This window comes from Copadichromis virginalis, linkage group LG12 (genome assembly GCF_057382275.1).
Source record: "Copadichromis virginalis isolate Kocher_CV1m ecotype Utaka linkage group LG12, C_Virginalis_male_GT1.1, whole genome shotgun sequence".
Lineage (NCBI taxonomy): Eukaryota > Metazoa > Chordata > Actinopteri > Cichliformes > Cichlidae > Copadichromis > Copadichromis virginalis.
In genome coordinates this window covers 28,518,388-28,543,849 of record NC_140629.1, presented here as the reverse complement: position 1 = coordinate 28,543,849, position 25,462 = coordinate 28,518,388, and the positions used below count along the sequence as shown (strand labels likewise).

The 25,462-nt window shown below is 39.3% G+C and overlaps 1 protein-coding gene across 4 annotated transcripts in view; it reads left to right on the top strand.

The window, feature by feature from the left end:
• Positions 1–25,462, top strand: part of dmxl1 (Dmx like 1) — a 70,038-nt gene that overhangs the window by 5,132 nt on the left and 39,444 nt on the right. For all 4 annotated transcript variants that reach the window (XM_085475825.1, XM_085475824.1, XM_085475826.1 and 1 more), the window contains exons 4-20: positions 2,670–2,747; positions 3,301–3,379; positions 3,567–3,711; positions 3,999–4,065; positions 4,226–4,410; positions 5,192–5,399; positions 6,916–7,087; positions 7,718–7,894; positions 8,031–8,266; positions 9,875–10,592; positions 16,919–17,040; positions 17,475–17,564; positions 17,962–18,064; positions 18,164–18,283; positions 18,748–18,966; positions 20,489–21,753; positions 23,432–23,687. In XM_085475825.1, the coding sequence (XP_085331951.1) occupies positions 2,670–2,747; positions 3,301–3,379; positions 3,567–3,711; positions 3,999–4,065; positions 4,226–4,410; positions 5,192–5,399; positions 6,916–7,087; positions 7,718–7,894; positions 8,031–8,266; positions 9,875–10,592; positions 16,919–17,040; positions 17,475–17,564; positions 17,962–18,064; positions 18,164–18,283; positions 18,748–18,966; positions 20,489–21,753; positions 23,432–23,687 (4,240 nt within the window). The remainder of the gene's footprint in view (positions 1–2,669; positions 2,748–3,300; positions 3,380–3,566; positions 3,712–3,998; positions 4,066–4,225; positions 4,411–5,191; positions 5,400–6,915; positions 7,088–7,717; positions 7,895–8,030; positions 8,267–9,874; positions 10,593–16,918; positions 17,041–17,474; positions 17,565–17,961; positions 18,065–18,163; positions 18,284–18,747; positions 18,967–20,488; positions 21,754–23,431; positions 23,688–25,462) is intronic.

The window sequence follows — 25,462 nt, the reverse complement described above, 5'->3', positions numbered from 1 at the left end:
TTGTAATTTGCATTTAAGAAAAAAAGATGTAGTTATTTAATGTAGTCTTTCTGTTCTGTTCTTAATTGCCTTTCCCATTTCATATGCAGAACAAAGACGATGAAAGATTTTCTTTTGCATTTGCTTTGATGGACCTAATTAAGGAAGTAGATAGTGATGTCATTGCAGTTGCAAAGTTCTTAGGAAAATGAGGAAATGCATAACGTTACTTAAAAAATTAAGTTTGCAATTTAAAGAATCTGACTGACGCTTGCCATTCTTTCTGAGCTTCATATCAGTTACTCTGCAGTCAGACCACAAATGTTTGGAGACTCATAGCAGGTGACCTCTGCGATTGCCTTATGATCAAAAGCGGTCAGCTAAAGATTGAAAGTGTTGCACGTTCAACATTTGGTTAATCAGTTAGTGGCCACAGCTGTTTATAATTGATTACCAAATGCAAAAAGTCACCAGGCAAGCATTGGTTGTTCCTACCTGCGAGAGCCATTTGGAGGTGGACCGCTGGAGATGGCCAATTTTTACTTGTGTGACTAAGCCATAACCATAAGTGGCTGCCATTAATATGTTGTCTTCTTTTATCTGAGTATTAAAGACAGTCAGTAGACTGATATTGACCAATATATCATCTCAAGTTTTCATCGTAAGAGTATGACTCTTCTATCAACTTTGGGCTCTGCTGACAATTTTACTTTAAAGGTTGTCCCTCGTGGATACTGTTTACTTGTCTCAGGCTGTATTTATTTATTTATATATATATATATATATATATATATATATATATATATATATATATATATATATATATATATATATATATATATATATATATATATATATATTTTTTTTTTTTTTTTTTACAAGATATTCACCCTGTACAGTGGCTTCTTTTCATGAATTTAAATTTGATTCTTCAGTAAAAAAAAAAAAAAAAGGAAGAGGATAAAATAACACAGAATTTAGATTCTTTCTTAATACACTACACATTTCTTGTGTCTCTGGAAACAAAACTTGGCACATAATGGCAACAGTCATTATGCAGTCGAGTACTCACAGTTCTGCTTGTTGGTAAGTAGCATTGCTGCAAAAGGAGCCACAAAAGCAGCTTGCAACATCTGCATAAACCTGATAATAAAGATCATATAGCAGAATTCAAATGAACTGGGATTAGTTTTTAATTAGGGAGGGTGGTAGCCTTTTTTTAAAAAAGTGCAGGCAACACTGCAATAATTTAAATAAATATAAAACATTCTCAACCAGTCGTTCACTTCTTCCCTTGTGACCTTAAATCCAATCCGTTGGGCCAGAACTACCCACACACGCCTCCAGCATGGTCTAGCATCTGTTTAAGTATGCCAAGTTGGTCTGCTTGCCATTTCCACTTCATTGCCCTCTGCTCACTGTGATATTTGCAATGCTTTTAGTTTACATAGTACATCCTTTGTGCTCATACTTTAAGTGTTGTAGCACTTCATATCATTTTATGAGCTTTAGTAAGTTGTTCCTATTAAGGATATATTTTCCAAATACATTATTTTAAAGGCTAATTAGGTGTCTAGAGCATAAATATTACTACACTATTTTGAGAAATGTATGTCTACTTGCGATGAGAAATCAAATAAAGAAAGTCAGTATGGAGGTGGAGCAAGCGATCTCTACAAACATCATAAAGCAGTAAAAATAACTTTTTAAAAGCTGCATCCATCACAGTTAGCCCTGCAAATCTACTGTTCATCTCTTCTTGGTAAAGTTAATGGTTTCATGAGAGCCTTAAGATGTCTCTTGTAATATTCATAAATATTAGCATAATACCATCTTAAAGTCTCTGTTGGGGGTTTATGAAAATCAGACCAAAGAGTAGTCATCATTATAACCACAGAGAGGGAGACTTAATTTTTTACAACTCACATTTTCTTTCTTTTTGTCAGTCGCTCTACAGGCTCATGTTGAATTGACTGATTTATCCCCAGAACTTGATCTCAGCATAAATGTGTCTGCCTTTTAGAATTTAATTAAATTTGAACTGTGCTGCTTCTGCAGAACCTATATTTGTGCCCCAAAAAGCCTGTCTTATACTTTGAGCCATTGTGTAGTGTCCATGTGACTATGCTTGTGCATGTGATGACTTGTATGTCTGTGTACACACATTTAAACATGTGCATGTGACTCACCCCTTCACAGAATTCCCTCCCTGACAGTTGGCATATTATTTACCACATTAAAGACGCAGCTTGTATTATCGTTTGCTCAGTTAACATTATGACTCTTGGGTCCCATGGAAATTACTTGAAAATTTAGCCCTTACAAATTGATGAAATTGAGGTGTGAATAGAGTAGATAAGACTATATTCACTCATCACTGAGTTGTTATGACTTAAGGTATTTTTTATTTATTTATTTATTGGCCTGTTGTCAAGGTGTCTTCTCTCTTACTATGTAGATATGTCATGACTCATAAAGCAAGTTATAGTTGATTCTGATTAGGATCTATAAGTATTAGTATTTTTGATCTATATTACAAAGCATAAGTTTAAGCTTTCAAGAATTTTTTTGAATTACTTAAATTTGGATAACTAGGCTGATATGGAGGACAGTATATGTTTCTGTTTGCAGTGATACCTTTGTATTTGTTTTGTAGTATATCTAAAATGTCGACCTTTTTTTGCTGGCAGATTGCAGCTTCCTATGGAAGCATTGTGTGTGTCTTTGAGCCTGTTCAGCAACCAGATCAAAAAGACTCATCGTTGACCGTGAGTAGCCTGCACTTTCTTCCAGTCACAGTATAGTCATGCATGTTTTCAGGTCATCCAGAATGAATGAATGAAGCTTTTTCTGTGTGGCAAAACTCTCTTGATATTTGAAATGGAGCAGAATATTGTTCCTCTGTAACTACTTGCATAAATCATGCGATTATTGTCATGTTCACTGTTTTGGTTTCTGTTCTGTAGTCCGTAAAGACGTTTGCTTTGTCTGAGCTGTTGTTAGAGAAGTCAAAGAATAACCACAAGAAATGAGAAGAATTTACAACATCTTAAGTACAAACCGTATTTCGTTTATTGCAGAAGTACCCTGGTATTACAATGCTGTGTGTGTTGCCTGATTGCATGTGACTCAATTGAAAGTTCACTGTTAGCGCTTGTTAAAGCTTTATCTATAGTTCCACATGTACCATCGAAACAGGGAATTTATTTATTTCTGAGCTTATCTAAATAGGGAATTATTGCACAAAGTTTCAGCCAACATAATTGCCAAAACATGACATACTTGTTTTGAATTTTGCCTTTTTCTGTTTTTCCTGTACAGAAATTGAACTGCCAATGGCAGAAGACTGGTCAATTTGTATTACAGTCTATAGTACGGAACCTAGCATGGCACCCTACAGGTACTCTAACCATTGTTCTTTCTTAAAGTAACACAGACATATTAAGATAAACAGTTGTGATTTAAAAAGAAGTGTTGGGGTGGTACTACAGATCCGGCAAAATATAAATGTTTAATAATTTTTTTTAAACAGAAATTTGATGATATCTGTCCTGAAAGATCATATCTGTATATGTTTGTCTGTCCAGGTTGCACTCTCCTAACAGGCTCTAGCAGCCTGCAGTTGTGGTCTAATGTTGATGGAGTAAAGGATGAAGCTGATGAAAGGGGGCAGCCGGCAGAAATGACCATAAGAGACTGCCGTTCTGCCTGGAGGTGTATCTGGCAGAGCAAGTAAGAACAGAGTTTGTAAAATAGTCACAAACAAGACAGAGACTTTAAAATTAGGATTTTCATTTATCTTGTAAGCACCAAATAGACATTAAAATAAAATCAGCTAATGCACATTTTTCTGTAACATTATATTCAATACAAATCTGACTGCAGCAGGACATGCACTCAGTTATCTGATTGAGTTCATGTCCTGCTGCAATTTGTTTAAACCTATTTTATTTTGTCCTAAACATTACTTATTATATTGACATGGAGTGTTGAATATAATTTTCATTTTGTATCTCAAGGACTGCTTCTCCAGTCAATTTAATGAAGTTCTCTCCTGACGGTGAGTTCTTTGCCACAGCTGGTCAGGTAAGTTGTGTCCCTTTGTTACATCGCACTTAAAAACCGAACACTCTAGATTCATGTGAAATTAGTTGATAATAATTAACTTCTACCTTCTGGTGTCGTGTGTTTTTTGTTAGAACTACCTATGGTATCGCTTATATCCTTCATTGCCTCTTCTTTTCAGGATGATTGCCTAATAAAGGTTTGGTACAGCACCAGTAAGTGGAAGATGGGTGTTACCACACTCTTTACACCTCCAGACGCCAATGTGAGTGACCCGGGAAAGCTGGCCTTCTCCTTTATCTACCTGGCTCATCCCCGCTCTGTCACCAGTTTCTCCTGGAGGAAGACCAGCAAGTACATGCCACGGTACAGACACTGTTAATTTGTCATCTCCTAGCCTTTTCTAACTTCCTTTTCTTTAACTTCCTTTTCTTTGAAGGTTAGGTCAAAATGACCTAACCTTCCACAGCTGGGCAAAAGAAAAAAATGCCTAAGTTAACAAGCTGGTTGAAAGGATGGTTGAAAAATATTAGGTCTTTATCTTCTTTACAGTAGAGTAGAAAGCAGCTTGAGGTAACTTGTTGTGGACAGGTTTGATGTCTGTCTTTGTTTATTTAAAATATGTCACTACAGATGGTGTGGGTTGAATAAATTTGGCACATTCCAAATTGTTTCATAGCTTTATATAATATTGGTAATCGTATGTGACCTTCAGAGGGCTTCCACACAGGAGGGGAATTGCAGCAATCTGGTGCTCTTGTTGCAGGCGTCAAGCAGAAGAACCACACAATTACGTACACAATTAAATTTAAGAAAACTACACTGAACTTTGAAAAAGGAAAAACACAGTTGTCTTAATTAAAGAGATTTAACTGAACTTCAACTATAATTTAAGAATTAAATAAATAAATGTGAGCTGGCAAGGTGTCACAATGTGAATTTTTTTTATTAGAGGCAAAAGTAAGTGAAAATAAGGGGCAGAAATGCAAAACGAGAGCACAAATGTGAAATGGATTGAGACAAATAATCATTTGTCTCAGTTATCGTGATGTAATAATCATTGTAAGACAGAATTGTAATTGAAATTAAAATTCCATTAATTTTTTTTAAAAATCTCTCTCTTTTTCTCCCTCCTTTATCCTAACAGGGGCGCAGTGTGTAATGTGCTGCTCACCTGCTGTAAGGACAGTGTATGTCGGCTGTGGGCAGAGACGCTGTTGCCAGGTGACAGCCTCTTATCTGGTCACCATAAAAACCCTTCTTCTGGCCAACACAGTGAAACGCTTAAATCTTCTGCTGGCCTCTCAAAGAAAAACGGCTGCAATGGGAAGACACACGGACAAGCCTCACAAGAAGTAAGCCACAATGACTTTGACTTTCCTGCTTAAAATAAACACTCAGTATAATCAGCAGGACTTTGCTAACGTTAACACAGTCTAATTAAGCAATCCTGCATTTAACCTTTATTTTCAGTTTCAGCTGTATGACAGTGCAGAAAACAAGGCCTTTTTAGCAACACATCACTCAAAACACATGAAATGTAAAAATCTATACTATTTGCACACAGGCTCGAAATTAAAAATCAAACACAAAAATGCTATTTGTTGTTTCGATAAACAAAAAAATGCGCAATTACTTTGGTTTAATTTTTTTTTTTAATTTGGCAGGACCCTTTGCTCGTGATCAGTTTAAATATAGTTTACTAACACAAGTGAAACACGTGATTTTTATGGTGCTTTATTTGATTTGAAGAATTTCTCATTATACGCCTTTAAGTCTAGCATTGCATAGTAAGACTTGTATGTCAGTGTTTTATTTTTTCTTAAGTGATATTAATAATTAGGATAAACTGAATATTTAAAAGGACCTCACATCATTTTGTGTAAATAATTCTATCTTTATAACAGAGAACAAGCTATGAAATGATCATCAGCATTGTTCATGACTTCCCTAGATACTCCCATATATGCACTTTATCAGGTGTTCAGATGTCATGCTTTCTTTCCTTTTTGCTTTGAAATGATAATCTGACAGAGTGTTACACTGGCTGCAGAAATTTCATTTCATTTCATCACACTGTTGCATCGGAAACGTTGTGCTTTTTGGGTATAACTTGTCCGTATCAGAAGTATCATTTGTAAAGCTGTATCGCTCTCTAGTTTGTGAGTTTACTTGTAGTCTTCATAAATCTCAAAACCTACAGGTTTACAGCTCATTTTATCTTACTCATTTTGCACCTGTGAGTCTAGATACAATCACATATTTGGTTAAAGAAACTCTGCTTTTAAATGATTGTTTGTCATCCTGTCAGACTTGTTTTCCATTGGGGCATTTAGCTGCAGTCTGCTGTGAGACACCAAATTACATAACCTGAATACCCAATAAACTTTAAAATTTCTTCTATACACGCTCTGTGACAGCCACTCCTCCATGTTGCCAGCTCCTGTTGCTCTGTTTTAAGACAAATTGGGCTCTTCACTTAAATGCAGTTTAAACATCAATACCAATAAATTAAAATCCCACCCTGAGGGGACCACCTGTTCACCAAAGTAGAGTAGCTTAGCACAGACTGGGATGAGAGCTGGAGAGGTTTGTAAGTCGACACAAGTTGATTAATTCACATCAACCTCCAAAAGACAAGCTCAACCTGTCTTTTCAGCCTGAAAAGGCAACAAGGAACAATGGTGTTTCATTTTTCTCTTTTTAATCTTATTTAAGTAGCTCCACATTTCTACAGGTTAATGTAATATTTTAGTGCCTCTTACATTTAGTATTATGCATTTGGATGGCACAGACGATGTCTGCAGTCATAAAATATTAAATTGACATTTGAGCAATACTTCATAATAATCATACTTGTTTTCTGCACAGCTGGATTTTCAAGAATCGCGGCACTATCGGGACATACCTCAGCTATCATGGACCAGCGGCCTGCCTCACCTTCAAAGTGGACACTGTAACCACAAGAAGAGCAGCAATAACATGCCCCATGCCAATGCTCTCTGCCACTTTCACATTGCTGCCAGCATCAACCCAGCCACAGGTTTGACTTGAACACACTCTGAAACTACTTAATAATCCTGTTGATCCCCATCACTGGTATTTTGTTAAATACCAAAAGAAATCTCACAACATATTGAAGAACTAAAGCTTTAACATGACATAAAGTTCTTGATAAAGACGAATGAACTAAAGCACATCATTTGCTATTCCTGAACTGTACAGAGTACATGGATGGTTAACTCAGCTGGAAGTCAGAAGTCTTAACCTCTTGGCAAAAATACCATTAATTTTGCAGATTGCCTGAGGTTGTTTCTTTAACATTCCAATGAGCTTGTGCTCAGTGAGAGCTGTTCAGAGTAACTGTGAGCATTTCATTTTCTTCCTCTCCGTTTTAGTTGGGTAACTTAATTTGACCTGAATTAGGATAAAATCATGTAGACTCTTTCAGCCTTCAGGCTGAGAAGTCCTGCAGGATTTGTATGCTTGGATTATGTTTTAGGATACTAAACCATGCTTACATTCATGAAAGTTAATTTGCTCCAGCAGATATATTTTTGTCCTGCATGTCAGCAGCCCGGTCTGATGTATATTTTGTTGTTGTTGTTGTTGTTGTTATTTATTCATTAAGTTTTCTAAATGTTTAACAGCTTATAACTTGTATGTTTCACAGACATTCCCCTGTTGCCCTCCATCTCCTCTCTGAACGCTGTGGATGATGAGGAACCAGGAGGCCCATTTTCTGTCCACTGGCTCAACAACAAAGAGCTTCACTTTACTTTAGCCATGGAAGTCTTTCTGCAACAGCTTCGAATTAGTGTAGAGCAACAGAACGAGTGCTCCAATGAAGGTAGAGAGAAATGATTTGGATGAGTCAGTAATGGGTGTGTGCATGTGAAGCTGTCATAACAGTGACAGTTAAAGTCTAACCTTTAGAATAGAATTTAACATATTGTTTGGCTACCATGATTTGTATTCTTTTCCAGAGCCTGAAAATGAAGATGACTTTGAAGAAGAGGAGAACAGACCAAGTGAACCCCAAGGACCAGGAACAGTGGAGCTGCCTCTGGCAGCAGTGGAGCACCAGTTGGATGTGCTGTTAGAGGAGTGGAATAAAGGGGCCGACATGCTGTTCAGTATTCATCCCATGGATGGCTCTTTGTTGGTCTGGCATGTGGACTGGTTAGATGAATACCACCCAGGCATGTTCAGACAAGCTCAGGTACTTTGCTGCTATTGTTCTTTATATAGAACAGTTGTACATTCATTCTGTTTGTTTCATGAGAGTATTCCTCCAGTTTCTTTCCTCTTTATCTTTTATAGTCTTATTTCAGAGGTTGATACACAGAGAAACTGCACAGTTAGCTGCACAATTGGTCTTAATTTAATCTCAGTATGGATTTTTCCTCTATAATAAATAAATGAACATAAATAACTGTTATTGAAAATGCATGTTCTTCCAAAAGAACACAAAGTAAAAACAAGTCAAGCACCCCCTTGATCAGGACCTGATACTGTGCCTGCGTCTGTCCCATGCAAGCTTGAAATGTTCTTGATTGGTCTGAATAAGAAAGTCTTTGTTAAAAATACAGATACTACAAAATTTTAATGTCTAGCACAACAGAAGGTGAAGAACTTGTCCCTCAAAGTGGGTCGTCATCCGTTGTTTGGAAGTACTTCTGATTTGGCATAAGTAACATTAACTATAATGAAATCATCTGCAAAAAGTGCTGTAGAGTTAACTAGTCTGTAAGGCAAGACTACTAACTTATATTCAGCCTCCTGAAAACATGCCAAAAACTGCAGTATTATTAATGCATGAAGGCTAAGAAAAACAATGCAGATGTTGCCAGCATGAGTCATTCAACCTCATCTGAGACATTTATAAAAGCAAGCCTGTACACCACATCTGCATAACCATCTAGCTCCCAAAGACGCACTAAAATCATCCATCTAATCACAGTTTATTTGGGCAGAGACAAGTGTCCAGTAACACAGTGAACAGTAACAAAGGCTTTGGAGAATTGGCCAGCATGCTGCTGTTATCTATTCTGGAATTATTTTTCTGGTAAAACCTACACCATATGCAAAACATTTGCTGCTAAGTTTTATTAATCATGCAGGTACAATCGATGGGGTGAAAGACTTGATTTTTCTTCTTAGAGATTTACTTAATTTAGGTCAGTGAGGAAGTTCAGTATTATTTTTAAGCAACTATTTTACATTAGTGGAAATACTGCACAACATAAAAACAAGTTTATGTTTAATGAAAATTGTAATTAAAACCTTTTTTCCACTATAATCAATAAATAACAGTGATCTCAATATTGATCAAAATAATTGTTAATCATTTGACCATAATCATGCAGCAATCAAAGGTAACTGAATTCTGAATTCTGCTCAAAATATAACTTTAACCTTTAGATTAAACAGTTTTCTATTTAGTTATTTGTTTATATTCAGAATTTCAGAAAGTGCTTTGTGGGAAATCATTAATTTATCATCAGAGTAAGGTTGTGATTTATTTTCACAGTTGTGATGGTGTACTTGTTCTAATGTCTTCTCATCTGGCGACTCACACAAATATATTGTACTTGTCTATGACTTCATATCAAATTCAGACATGCCCTAGTGCATTTTTATGAGCAGTAAAAATAATGAGGACAGAGAATCTGGTCATTCAGGCACAAAACTGAATCTCAGGTTTCATTGGCATTCATTTTTTAGGCCTGGCTGTTTTAATTAGTTTAATTAGTCCTCCTCTTTAAATCTGAGCTGCAAATTACAGTCACTTTTGATGACATTGCTATGACATCTCTTTCTGTCTCAGGTGTCGTTTGCATCCCGCATTCCTGTAGCGTTCCCCGCAGGTGACGCCATCTCCCTGAGCCAAAGTGTGGTAATGTATGCCTGCAACAAGAACGTGGATCTAGCTATCCAACATGGCAGACAGCGACCGCCTGGGAGCACATTGCCTCAAGCCAAATCTGCTCTAATAAGCTACGGAGGTCAAGGAAAATCTGCACCCAGCAGTAGTCTTCGATTAAGCATATTTACCCCCAATGTCCTTATGATCTCCAAACATGCTGATGGCTCTTTAAACCAGTGGGCAGTCAGCTTTGCAGAGGACTCTGCTTTCTCGACTGTGCTCAGTGTCTCTCACAAGTCACGGTACTGTGGTCACCGCTTTCACCTCAATGACCTGGCCTGTCACTCGCTGCTCCCTCTTCTCCTCACCACCTCACACCACAATGCCTTGAGGACGCCAGAGGCAGACAGCATCTTGGTTCCTCCAGAGGCCTCCTCCTCTGGTTTTTCTCATTCTGCATCTCTATCTCGTGGGTCACGACCCACGCGGGTGTCCCTGGGTATGGTTTCCCAGGATCCCAATGCAATCTACAGTGAGCTGATTTTATGGAGAGTGGACCCCGTCGGCCCGCTGTCGTTGTCAGGCGGGGTCTCGGAGCTTGCTAGAATCAATTCTCTCCATGCATCAGCATTTGCTAATGTAGCCTGGCTGCCCACACTCATTCCCAGCAGCTGTTTAGGTGAGAAAATATTATTACTGGTCAGATTGCTAAGTACTTTATTGTGTGTTGCCTTAGCAAAAAGGCAGTAATGAGATTTTTTTGTTTGTTTTGGGTTTTTTTGGGGGGGGTTTTGTTTTTTGTTTGGGAGGGTTGATTGATGTGAAGGATTGTTTATTAGGGCCCGAGCACCGAGAGTGCGAAGGCCCTATTGTATCTGCTCCGTTTCTTATTATTATTATTATTATTATTATTAGGGCCCGAGCACTGACAGTGCGAAGGCCCTATTGTAATTGCTCTGTTTATTATTATTAGGGCCCGAGCACTGATAGTGCGAAGGCCCTATTGTAATTGCTCTGTTTATTAGGGCCCGAGCACCGAGAGTGCGAAGGCCCTATTGTATCTGCTCCGTTTCTTATTATTATTATTATTATTATTATTATTCACCCCAAACAAGGGCCTTTTTGAGGGCCTAAACATGCTCAAAAACTCATGAAATTTTGCACACATGCCAGGTCTGGTGAAAAATTTTGTATTTTAATGGTTTTACATAAGAGCACTGGGAAATGGCTCTACAGCGCCACCTATGCCTTGTTAAATGCAGCCCTACGACCACATCGTTTGAGCTACATGTATGAAATTTGGCACACATGTGTATCATGCCAAGACGAACAAAAAAGTCTGTGGGCCCATTGACGCAAACCCAACAGGAAGTCCGCCATTTGGAAGAGAATGTGACATTTTGGCTCTAATTTTGCCATTTCCATGCCTCGAACTTTAACGAACTCCTCCTTGGGGTTTCATTTCATAACCTTCAAATTTGGACAGTGTCAACTACACCCTTGTGCCATGTTAAATTGCGGAGCTTTTGAGTTTTCACAATACTATGAGGCCGTGGCGCCATGGCGAATTTCGATGACTCGCCATGAAAATCTTATTGCCTCTCATTTTGTCATACATTTTCTGACCTTGACCAAAGTGAACACATATGATAAGGCTCCACCCCTGAACATATTTCAACTGCCATATTTGACATCAAGGACAGCGCCACCTAGTGGGAACAGGAAATGTCATGTTTTACACTTTGGGGTACAGTATAGTGATGGGTGACATCTGCAGCCTCAAATTTCTCCAGGAAAGCCTTAAGGAGTTGGTCTTGGGTTACAGTGAAAACTGTGACTTTTCGCGAAAGGGTGTGACCCCAGCAGCATGGCGAACTTTGATGTCACGCCATGAAGAAACAAATTAGTATAACTCAATGAAATCCAGTCTGATCAGTACCAGACTTTACAGGCATGATGTCAGACCCGCCCTGAACAGATTGATGTGCCCATTGTCGGAAATACGGACAGCGCCACCTAGTGGGAACAGGAAATGTCATGGCTTTCATTTTGTTGTACTGATTTTCACAGGTTCATCGTGGCCACCTGAAAAGCGGTGAATATCACCATCATTCCCTCGTGATGCTTCAGTGCAAAAATTGTGACTTTAAACTGAACGGCGCACCCTGGTGGCAACGCTGTTCACCATGAAAGATGAAGTGGCTTTTGAGGGTCTTGGCAAGTTTATAGAGGCTTGAAATTTGGCACACACCTCCAATGTGATGAAGGCTTTGTTGTCATGTGATCATTTTCATTGAATATCCCAAAATTGCTCAACAGCGCCCCCTACAATATTTCAAAACCACAGCCCCTGCTCTGTGTTTCATCTATGAGTCTGACACTTGGTAAGCTTGTGTAAGATATCAAGATGTACAAAAAAGTCTCTTGGAGCAATATCCCAAATCCAACAGGAAGTCAGCCATTTTAAAATTAATGTGTAATTTTGATGACATTTTCCCCCCTTTTCAGGCCTCATACTTTGACGAACTCCTCCAAGGGATTTCATCATATTGAAGCATTCTTCAGTGTGTAGAATCTAAAGACCTTTGTGATGTTAAATTGCGAAGCTTTTTCCGTTCAGGGAAACGGGGTGGTCATGGCGGCACGTAGAGTTTCAATCACTCGCAAAAAGCAGTAATCTGCTGTCACTAAAAACACAATGTCCAATCTCACCCAAAGGTCGCAGGTGTGATGAGACTCGAGCTTGGAAATGTTTGTTATGCTATTTGTCAATAATGGTTAGAGCGCCACCTAGTGGCATGACTATAATCCTGGTTGAATAAGATGAAATGTTAACTGGTGATTAAAAGCATGATATCCATCAATGTGACATCACATCGGACGTGCCGGTTTGAGGTGTTGGCAGTGGCTCGACGTGCCGGGGGTGCGAGGGCCCTCATAACGCTGCTTGCAGCTTTAATTATTATTATTATTATTATTATTATTATTCAGGCGAAACAAGGGCCTTTTTGAGGGCCTAAACATGCTCAAAAACTCATGAAATTTTGCACACATGCCAGGTCTGGTGAAAAATTTTGTATTTTAATGGTTTTACATATGAGCACTGGGAAATGGCTCTAGAGCGCCACCTATGCCTTGTTAAATGCAGCCCTACGACCACATCGTTTGAGCTACATGTATGAAATTTGGCACACATGTGTATCATGCCAAGACAAACAAAAAAGTCAGTGGGCCCATTGACGCAAACCCAACAGGAAGTCCGCCATTTGGAAGAGAAGGTGACATTTTGGCTCTAATTTTGCCATTTCCATGCCTCGAACTTTTGCGAACTCCTCCTTGGGGTTTGATTTCATAACCTTCATATTTGGTCAGTGTCAACTACACCCTTGTGCCATGTCAAATTGCGGAGCTTTTGAGTTTTCACAATACTATGAGGCCGTGGCGCAATGGCGAATTTCGATGACTCGCCATGAAAATCTTATTGCCTCTCATTTTGTCATACATTTTCTGACCTTGACCAAAGTGAACACATATGATAAGGCTCCACCCCTAAACATATTTCAACTGCCATATTTGACATCAAGGACAGCGCCACCTAGTGGGAACAGGAAATGTCATGTTTTACACTTTGGGGTACAGTATAGTGATGGGTGACATCTGCAGCCTCAAATTTCTCCAGAAAAGCCTTAAGGAGTTGGTCTTGGGTTACAGTGAAAACTGTGACTTTTCGCAAAAGGGTGTGACCCCAGCAGCATGGCGAACTTTGATGTCACGCCATGAAGAAACAAATTAGTATAACTCAATGAAATCCAGTCTGATCAGTACCAGACTTTACAGGCATGATGACAGACCCGCCCTGAACAGATTGATGTGCCCATTGTCGGGAATACGGACAGCGCCACCTAGTGGGAACAGGAAATGTCATGGCTTTAATTTTGTTGTACTGATTTTCACAGGTTCATCGTGGCCACCTCAAAAGCGGTGAATATCACCATCAGTCCCTTGTGATGCTTCAGTGCAAAAATTGTGACTTTAAACTGAACGCCGCACCCTGGTGGCAACGCTGTTCACCATGAAAGATGAAGTGGCTTTTGAGGGGCTTGGAAAGTTTAAAAAGTCTTGAAATTTGGCGCACACCTCCAATGTGCTTAAGGCTTTGTTGTTATGTGATCATTTTCATTGAATATCCCAAAATGGCTCCACAGCGCCCCCTACAAAATTTCAAAATCACAGCCCCTGCTCTGTGTTTTATGTATGAGTCTGAAACCTGGTAAGCTTATAGGAGATATCAAGATGTACAAAAAAGTCTCTTGGAGCAATATCCCAAATCCAACAGGAAGTCAGCCATTTTAAAATTAATGTGCAATTTTGGCAACATTTTCCACTCTTTTCAGGCATCGTTCTTTGACGAACTCCTCCAAGGGATTTCATCAGATTGGACCGATCTGCAGTTTGTGGAATCTAAAGACCTTTGTGATGTTAAATTGCGAAGCTTTTTACGTCCAGGGAAACGGGGTGGTTATGGCGGCACGTGGAGTTTCAATCACTCGCCAAAAAGCAGTAATCTGCTGTCACTCAAAAACACAATGTCCAATCTCTCCCAAACGTCTCAGGTGTGATGAGACTCGAGCTTGGAAGTGTTTGTTATGCCATTTGTACATAATGGTTAGAGCGCCACCTAGTGGAACGACTAACTAATCATGAATGAATGAGTTGAAATGTTAGCTGGTGGTTAAATGCATGAATTCCATCAATGTGACATCAGATCGGACGTGCTGGTTTTAGGTGTTGGGCGTGGCTCGACGTGCCGGGGGTGCGAGGGCCCTCATAACGCTGCTTGCAGCTTTAATTATTATTATTATTATTATTATTATTATTATTATTCACCCCAAACAAGGGCCTTTTTGAGGGCCTAAACATGCTCAAAAACTCATGAAATTTTGCACACATGCCAGGTCTGGTGAAAAATTTTGTATTTTAATGGTTTTACATATGAGCACTGGGAAATGGCTCTACAGCGCCACCTATGCCTTGTTAAATGCAGCCCTACGACCACATGGTTTGAGCTACATGTATGAAATTTGGCACACATGTGTATCATGCCAAGACGAACAAAAAAGTCTGTGGGCCCATTGACGCAAACCCAACAGGAAGTCCGCCATTTGGAAGAGAAGGTGACATTTTGGCTCTAATTTTGCCATTTCCATGCCTCGAACTTTTGCGAACTCCTCCTTGGGGTTTCATTTCATAACCTTCAAATTTGGACAGTGTCAACTACACCCTTGTGCCATGTTAAATTGCGGAGCTTTTGAGTTTTCACAATACTATGAGGCCGTGGCGCCATGGCGAATTTCGATGACTCGCCATGAAAATCTTATTGCCTCTCATTTTGTCATACATTTTCTGACCTTGACCAAAGTGAACACATATGATAAGGCTCCACCCCTAAACATATTTCAACTGCCATATTTGACATGAAGGACAGCGCCACCTAGTGGGAACAGGAAATGTCATGTTTTACACTTTGGGGTACAGTATAGTGATGGGTGACATCTGCAGCCTCAAATTTCTCCAGAAAACCCTTAAGGAGTTGGTCTTGGGTTACAGTGAAAACTGTGACTTTTCGCAAAAGGGTGTGACCCCAGCAGCATGGCGAACTTTGATGTCACGCCATGAAGAAACAAATTAGTATAACTCCATGAAATCCAGTCTGATCAGTACCAGACTTTACAGGCATGAAGTCAGACCCGCCCTGAACAGATTGATGTGCCCATTGTCGGGAATACGGACAGCGCCACCTAGTGGGAACAGGAAATGTCATGGCTTTAATTTTGTTGTACTGATTTTCACAGGTTCATCGTGGCCACCTCAAAAGCGGTGAATATCACCATCAGTCCCTTGTGATGCTTCAGTGCAAAAATTGTGACTTTAAACTGAACGCCGCACCCTGGTGGCAACGCAGTTCACCATGAAAGATGAAGTGGCTTTTGAGGGGCTTGGAAAGTTTAAAAAGTCTTGAAATTTGGCGCACACCTCCAATGTGGTTAAGGCTTTGTTGTTATGTGATCATTTTCATTGAATATCCCAAAATGGCTCCTCAGCGCCCCCTACAAAATTTCAAAATCACAGCCCCTGCTCTGTGTTTTATGTATGATTCTGAAACCTGGTAAGCTTATAGGAGATATCAAGATGTACAAAAAAGTCTCTTGGAGCAATATCCCAAATCCAACAGGAAGTCAGCCATTTTAAAATTAATGTGCAATTTTGGCAACATTTTCCCCTCTTTTCAGGCATCGTTCTTTGACGAACTCCTCCAAGGGATTTCATCATATTGCACTATTCTTCAGTGTGTGGAATCCAAAGACCTTTGTGTTGTTAAATTGCGAAGCTTTTTACGTTCAGGGAAACGGGGTGGTTATGGCGGCACGTAGACTCTCAATCACTCGCCAAAACGCAGTAATCTGCTGTCACTCAAAAACACAATGTCCAATCTCACCCAAAGGTCGCAGGCATAATGAGACTCGAGTTCGGAAATGTTTGTTATGCCATTTGTACATAATGGTTAGAGTGCCACCTAGTGGAACGACTAGCTAATCATGAATGAATGAGTTGAAATGTTAGCTGGTGGTTAAATGCATGAATTCCATCAATGTGACATCAGATCGGACGTGCTGGTTTTAGGTGTTGGGCGTGGCTCGACGCGCCGGGGGTGCGAGGGCCCTCATAACGCTGCTTGCAGCTTTAATTGTTATTGTTTTCTATATAGTTAACTATGTCCAACTAAGAGTAGGTCTGAGACGAGTCTCCATGTGTGGTTATTAGTCCACTTGACACATCTACTGTGCATTGTAGATAAATGTACAAAAGCAACTTACTTTACCAAATGACTTCAGATTTTCTGAATTAAACATGAGTGAATGTTAAATCTCAGTAGTGTTCGCTTGACATATTTATTTAGAAAAAACAAGCATAATAGTGGTAACATTCAATTGTTTTTCTTTTTAGGTTTGTACTGTAACTCTCCCAGTGCCTGCTTCGTAGCAAGTGATGGCCAATCACTCAGGCTTTATCAGGCTGTCATTGAGGCTAAGAAACTTCTGAGTGAGCTCTCCAATCCGGAAATATCAGTAAGTGATCAAGCCTGACAATTTTCATGCACATTAATAGCAACACTCAGCCATTTATAGAATCTGTCAAATAATGTACGTCACTGTTTTGCCATTTTGTTATTACTAGTGTTGGCCTGAGATGACTTGGAGAAAAATGACTGTAGGCGAAATTATATAACATGAAACATTAATTGGAGTGAAACATTTAAAACTCAGGGAAAAAAAGTAGTATGCAGCAAGAAGAGGAGAAATTGTTATATAAATGTTTTTGGGTTTGTTTGTTTTTTTTGCATTTCTTTTATTGCGTTTACTATGCCACCTGTTAGCTGTCAGTTGCAAGATGTTAAGTGATTTTCAAATTGGTAAAATAATTTGCTTGCATATTTAAACTGTGTAATACTAATTTATAAATGTATGCAGATGATTTTTTGTGTGTGTTTGCCACCTTTCAGAAATATGTTGGGGAGGTTTTCAACATCATCAGTCAGCAGTCCACAGCAAAACCAGGGTGTATTATAGAACTGGATGCCATTACTGACTTTGTAAGTATACACGGAGTCCAAGAGAACCGAATTGTTTTCTCACACTAAACAAAGTTCAACCTCCTTTATTTGGGGACTTTCTGATTGTCTCATCTAACAGTAGACAGACATTGTCAGAATCTTTGAAGGTTTTCCCCTGAAAACAAACCAAAAAAAACCCCCATTGTTGACTTGCAAACCATTTGTGGCATGAAGCATTCGGCAGTGGCCTGAGTCGCTGAAAGGTCAACCACAATAATAAAAGGCAAAAAAAACCTCCCTCGTCTCCTTAGGGTGTGCGTGTCTTTGTGCATGTACTATTAATACAGCCTGTGTCTATGTCAGTGTGTAGACAGAAAATGATGTTCAGAGTCTACATCTGATGTAGTTTGACAATATCTGCTGCTGTTCTCTGCAGCAGGGGAAGGAGACACAGCTCCTGCATGTTTTTGAGGAACATCTGATTCTTGGCACTGAGATAACGGAGAGCATACATGAAACTCCCGACTCTCCTCGCACGGGTAAAACCTATTTTTCCTAGTTTTCATGCCTGTATTTAATAGCAGCTGCTTGCATCTTTCATTAAAAAAATCACTGTGTGGGTTTCTCCCCCCCTGCAGCCTCCAGTAAACCAGCCTTCTCAGCCCGCTTTTTTCTGGTGGTGGTAGAATTAAGCCCAACAGGTCGCTCACTGCTCCACATGTGGCATCTCCATCTTGCTGCTCGACCAGTCACTATGGGTGGGTACTTATACACTCATACACCCTAAAAGTTGGGTGATGTAAGAGAGGTTTTCTGCCATCCTGTCTAACCTTAGCCAAAATAAATGATTGCAGACCATAAAGGGAAGTTTTTAAGGGTTAAAAGAGCTGGAAGCGTTGCAAAATTATAATTAGTAACTAAGTAATAACTTTATCACTGTAGATGCCTTGCATTTTTTAAGTTCCAAGTCCAGATTTGTCTCCCTTGCAATCTTTATTACAAGTCTGCTGTGTAAAAGTTGTAAAATTACTAAAAGTATCTCTAATGATTGAAAGAGACCTCCAGTATCACAGTGTGCTTTAGCCAGATGGTGATTCATCTGTTGAAAGATTTGTTTTTATAGATTTTTCAAATAATGACTCTGATGAAGTGTAGTAATGGTGAATGGATTTGACCAAGCCTAACTGTTCTAAATATATTCCCACTTTTTGTATGCCCACAGAGGAGACTGCAGCTCATAAGGATCTCACCACGACTTCTCCCTTGAACAGCTCTCAGTTTGTCTATGACGCACCCAGTTCTCCGGTAACTCAGAAGAGTAAATCCTGCACTTCCAATCTGCAGAGTGCCTGTCGTCTCAGCCTCACAACACACAGGCTGTACAGCCAAGAGCTGGCTCTTCCAGCAGAAGTGGAAGCCATCAGTGTTACTCCCTCGGCAGGTGAGGGACAATGAGGACAGGCATTCTTATTCCAAGGACGCAAAGCAAAACCACTTTCTTTCCTTATGCATATTGCATATGCATATGCATGCTAAGGTTCAATGTTGCAGCTTGAACCTAAACTCTAAATAATTGATCGGCTAGCTAATGATGGAAGAAGTTACTCACTAAAGTCATTTTAGGCATTAAATCTTATGAAATATCATGAAATCACATGAAATTATTCAGACATACCCACCACACAATCGGTGCAGTACTTAGCATTTTTTATTGGCGAGACTTGTCAATACAGTAAGCGAGACATAACAATTTGTGCAGCATTTTCCTAACGGGATGGTTCAATTTTGATATTTAGAGAAAGCTAATATGTAGTCTATATGCTATATGTAGTCATGGGACAACATCCATACACACTCTTGAGTAAACCCATCAAAAATGATTAAACCGTTGCGTATAAATGACATCTTACCCGTCTGAAGTAAAGTGCACATCGTAGTTTCCTTTTATTTCACCATCAATGTCCTTGTATTGGGGATGATTTATTATAAGTAATTAATGACGTTTCCTCTGTTGTGACATGTGATTATGAATTGATGAAAAACGTTATGAGTGGAATGTAAGAATCACAGAAAAACACTTAAAAAAGAAAACAGCTGAAAGCTACCAACAAACTCGGATTGCCATCAGAACTCAGTTGATAATTATTAGTGTTTGATCTGACCTGTGGTATCACAGGCTCTGTCTGCATCATGTAAAGAATTCCCCTTGAAGTTGAGTTGTTAATGATTTTGATGAGGCGGTGTAAACCACCAACCACTGTGTCTCTTCCAATGTGTGATGTTTATGGTCCATTGTTGGTGCTAGAGTGTCGAAATACCTGATTGTGACTTTGCTTTCTCCTGCACTTAAATCAATTTATAATGTACACTTATTTTCTTTTCACAAATGAAGTGGTTTAATGCTTCTATAAGATTAGTTTGGATACAGTGAGAACCTAAGACAGTCTAAAAGAGGGTGCTTCGTGCAAAAAGTGTATTGGATTTTATTTTTCTCTTTATTTTTCTTTAGGTTGTTTACTAAAGCAGTGGTGTATTTTTGTGAACTGAGTTATAATTTAGTGTGTACTTGCACCTTAATATGAAAGAATGCATTCAGGCTTGTTCTGTGTTGAACATGGTGCATAAATGTTTTTTAGGTCAAGGTTTTTAGGTCAAAGTTGGTAAGATTGTGGCAACACTGTTAAGATAAAAATGAGCAGGGTGCACAGTGAGACAGGAAGCCGACTTGTAGATTAAGAAAAGCGTGTATGGCTGAAAGAGGCCTGAGTAAAAAGCTGCTGCTAACATTATTGGAATGAAACATAAGAATAGACGAAGGCAATCTTTTGTTTCGTTTACATTGTATTTTTTTTTTAATATATCTGCCAAATGTTTTCAAAATTGAATAAATCACAGAAATTTAACTCTAATGATATTATAGATCAAATCTTTCTTTGCTAATGGTGCATTACTTTTCTTCTCAGGTCACCTGAGTGCGTCATGTTCTCTTCCAGCCGGCCACGTGCCTTATCTCCTTGCTACTTTCTGTTCTGATGGTAAGGTGCGCTTCTGGAGGTGTAATGTCATGACAACAGAACCCCCCACTGTGGACAACTTGGTGTACCAGTGGGAGGAATGGCCTCTCCTGGTGGAGGAAAAACTTCCCAGCAGCAGTGCAGTAAGTGTGCCAGGCCGGCCCATTGAGGTCAGCTGCTGTCACGCTGGACGGTTTGCAGTTGCCTACAAGCAGATGCCTAGCACACCTCTGAACCTATCTCCTCATCTGAATGCTCATGGACCTCTGACTTCTCCCCCAGCCTCTGCATCTTCCCCATTTGTAAACTACAGCACCACCAACACCCACCTGACCCCGACCCTTAATGTGCCGCATAGCCCAAAACCCATTCACAGCCCTAATGCAAGCACTCGAGAGCCGCTGGTCCACATTGGCATCTTTCAGTGCGAGTCCACTGGTGGTTCGCAGTGGATTCTGGAGCAGACCATAGTATTGGACAATACAGACCCTATGTCCAGCTATCCTTTAAGTAGTAGTACCACTGCAAGCGCCAGCATTCCAAGTAACATGGATTTATCCATACAAAACGAGAACTGTCTTGGTTCTACTGGTAAGAGTCTGGTTCACTTGGACTGGGTTTCCCAGGAGGATGGATCACACATTCTGACTGTTGGCATTGGGACAAAGATATATATATATGGTCGTCTGTCTGGAAAGCCTCCAGATCTGGGAGTGTCTTCTGATGCTAATAGAGACCAAAGCTTGTCTCGCCTGGTTCTGCTTCGATCGGTCAGTCTGTTCTCCTCTGTCGAAGGCTCACCACCTATCCCAGTCTCCCTGTCCTGGGTACGAGATGGAATCTTGGTAGTTGGCATGGAGTGTGAAATGCACGTGTACTCTCAGTGGCAGCCTCCAGCACCACCCAAACCGACTGTCACAGTTGCCCAGGACAAAGACATCAGCAGCAGTGTTTCCTCCATAGTCTCAGCTGTCAGACAGTGCCAGGAGGAGGGTCTCAGCCCTGGGGCCCCCACTTCTTCACTTTCTCTTCCCAAAAAGACCCTGACACGATCAATGACGAGTCTGGCTCAGAAGCTCAGTGGGAAGAAAACCGCTTATGACTTACCTGTAGAAATGGAAGATTCTGGTCTTTTTGAAGCAGCTCACCAACTTTTTCCAACTCTACCCCAATACCACCCTGTACAGTTGCTAGAGCTTATGGACCTAGGGAAGGTAAGTTAAATAAATTACTCAATTACTTTTTGTACTCAGTCTTTAGCAGTAATAGGCTTTTTTTTAAGTGTAAGTCTAGTCTCCAATTACTTTTGAGCTTCTAAAATGGGAGGGATTGTGTGTAAAAATGGCTCTAATTCCTGAACAGTTCCTGTATTACTTTTGTATATTGTAATACTTGAATTCGAGCTGAAAGTCTGCTCTTCAGTCACATCTTGATTCTTTGATTTGAAATCCACGGTGGTGGCAAGAAACTACAAAAAAATGTCATTGTCTAAATACTTGGACCTGCGTGTGTATGTGTCTGATCTATTTGTGTATTGTCAGATGTTTTTGCTTGTGTGCTCTATCTTTTTTCCTTTGTCCCCTGTGTTCTTTCTTCCAGCTTCCTTTTCTGTGTGTCTCTGCTTTCAATATCCTGCTCCCCGTCTCTCATTTCCTGTTTTCTTTCGGTCTTCAAGATTACATTCTGTCTATTTCTCTCTCTATCCTCTTTACTCTTGATACTCTCTCCCCCCCCCCCCCCCCCAATTCATATTAGTATTTATTTATTCCTTCCTCTTCCCCCCCCCCCCCCCCCTCCCATGACACTGTTTTCCAACTAAAAATAATGTAGTAAACTTGTATATGTTCTTTAGTCCATCTTTGTGTTTGAAGTTAGATTGATTTTATTTTTCTTTAATAAAATAACATTAGGACAATATAATCTTGCCAAATTTACTTTAGTTGATGCTATAGGTTCGTTGTACTTCTACCATTAACTCTGCTCTTATAAAATTATGTCATTAATTTCAGTTGAGAATTGATTAGTGTATCTTTCTCACTGTCTCTGTTGCTACCTGGGACCTAAAGGATTACACAGTCCACACTGCACCTGTTCAACATAGTCAGTCACTATAAACTAAACCACAACAGAGTAAACTACCCACTCACTGTCCAGTGTAAACCTTAAATTGTTTTTAATTGTTTATTGTCTTTTCATTTGTAAAAACTCAAAAAGATTTTAGTGTGTGGAATATCCAGATAACTTGTCGTGTACAGATCAAATTTCTCATCCAATATCTCTATTACATCAGAGCCATTGAGTAAGTTACTTAATCAATGGCTCTGTGTGGCATCAGCTAAAAGGACCAGTGAACTGCAGGATATGAAACCTGAGCTCATTTTGTATTAAACTTCCGGTCAAATCTAATTACTCAGTAATTGAAGGACCTTGAATGCCATTTCAGATCCCTCTTTAACCCCTGCGTGGGTACACAGGATGCATTTGTCGATGATGTGTTTGACTAAATTGGATTGAAGTATTAAGTAGCTGGCTTCCAGTTACCTGCGTGTTGCTTCAGCTAATGGAGCTTCCAGTGTAGTTTCTTGAGATTTCCTGACAGAACTAAGTGCTGAGTAAACTGTATAATCAGTACATGCCAAAGTCTGCTATTTGGTATCGCTACAATATGTTTGAAGCACCAAAGAAGCATTATTTATGGACTGTTTAATATTTTATTAAAAAAAAACTTTTAATAATAGTTGTCTGATTTCCACAATAGCTTAAGCAGTAGTAAGGTGGACCGATACAATTAAAAGCCATGAAAATTTCCAAAAACTGCTTTTGTTGTGGTTGCTGAACAAAATCTGAAATGTATTCTGATTTATTATGTTGATATTGTTCATCTGTCTTCAGGTTCACCGTGCCAAAGCTATCCTCTCCCATCTCGTGAAATGCATTGCTGGAGAAATCATAACACTTCAAGACAGTTCCACCAGTCCCGAAAAACGTGTGCGGTCTCGAACCATCAGTGTTGGGGGCAGCACAGCCACGGATCAGAAGATGTTCAGCAAAGCAGAGAACTCGTCCGCTGACTACACAGAGATAAGCTCCATCCCTCCACTGCCTCTTTACGCCCTTCTAGGAGCTGATGACGACACACCAAAACCTGGTGGGTATATACAGCATGTGATTTGAGAATAGTGGTCCCTCACTATAACGCGGGTCACTTTTCGCGGCCTCGCTGTTTCTCGGATTTTTTCTGTGCAATTTTGCATGCTTTTTTTTTTTCTTTTTTTTTTTCTTTTTTTTTTAACAGCGTGTTGTGTTCTCCGTCCTGATTGGCTGTAGACCATTGTCATTCAGTCTCCTCCGTGCAGTGTCTCCTGTACAGTCACATTTACATAAATCTTTGATCGCTAGCAGTGTGACTCTGAAGTGCTGTACTGTTTGTACGTTTTCTCCCCAACAAACACAACAATATCAACAAAACATTTTGTACTGTCAAAGGCATGTGCGGTAGCCTGAAAACAGGGTTTGATCTTTGGTTTCATTCTATAATACTGGACTTAGTTTTCTACAAAGGTTTGAACTTTGAGGGTGTTTAAACAAGAGAGAAAAGTGTGAAAATGTTCATGCCTGTCTGAGAAAAGTGTATGAAGTGTGCCAGGCAGCAGGAAAAGAGAAGGTTATGGATGTAATGAAGGACGAGATGTAGAAGGCTGTGTGATAGAAGACGATGCAAGGGACCGGGAGCAACTGAAAGCAGAAGAACAAGAAGACTTGGTGAACAAGAACACTCTGCACCATGGGTACAAAAGCATAAGCCTTGGCTTTTTTGTTTTTCTACTTTTTGCTGCTGTTTTTGCCTTTTTGTTTTCCTTTGTTGACCTGGCACTCTGCAGGTGAAAGCATTTCACGACTAAGACTGAAGCCTTATTCACACAAGTCTAATATTATTATTTGAGACTTGTTGTATAAAGCTCGTTGAGTGCTCAAGTGGAATAGCAAAGTGCTATAAAAGAACCAGTCCATTTACCGTTTATCTTGGGACCTCTATGTAATGATTGCAGAAGTCAACTGTGACCTGATTCAAAGTAAATGTTCCACAGCTAATAACATAACATACTTCATCAAACAAAGATGTTCTGTGATAGTATAAGTCCACTAATAATCAGGATGTCACTGATTTCTTTGATATTTTCTATAAACAGCATTATGGATGCTCTGTTGGCAGTTGAATGAAAATAAATGAAAGGTAAAAGGCGAGCTTGAATCCATCAGAATAACAAAAGTCAGAAGCATGACTTGCTTGGCAGCATTTTGTAAAGAACTTGTTGCCTTTTTTTTAACATGCTCGGCAGTTATGTGGCAGCTTATTAATATTAATATTAGTGCTGTCAATAGATTAAAAAAATTTACTAATTAATCTCACAATTTTCTCTAATTAATCGTGATTAATTGCAATTACTTGATCAATAGCCTGGCTAGCTGGCTTTTTCAACTTTATATTTAAGCTTGTAACAGACATTTATGCAATATAATGAAGTAAATGGAGAATAAACACAAAGAATGTGTGCTTAAATTCAAAGAGAATTTGAATAGTTTTAGCACAGGTTCTTTTTAAAACTTTTTAAAAACCTACATACTAATAGGTAAGTATACACTAATATATAATATATATATGTTAGTTCTTTCAAACAATTACAATTTTTAATCGGACTCATCACAGGGTTACTGTAGATTAATTTTGATTAATCACAATTAAATATCATTCATTTTTAATCTACGTTAATCACATTTCATTTTGCATGAGCAAACAGACTCAGAAAAAAAAGGGAAAATATATGCATTTAACATGTTTATTGAACATCTTGAACATTCATGTTAACAAAAAACTCTGTAAACACTCTCTCTCTGTCACGCCTGGGGAGGCACTTAAAGTCC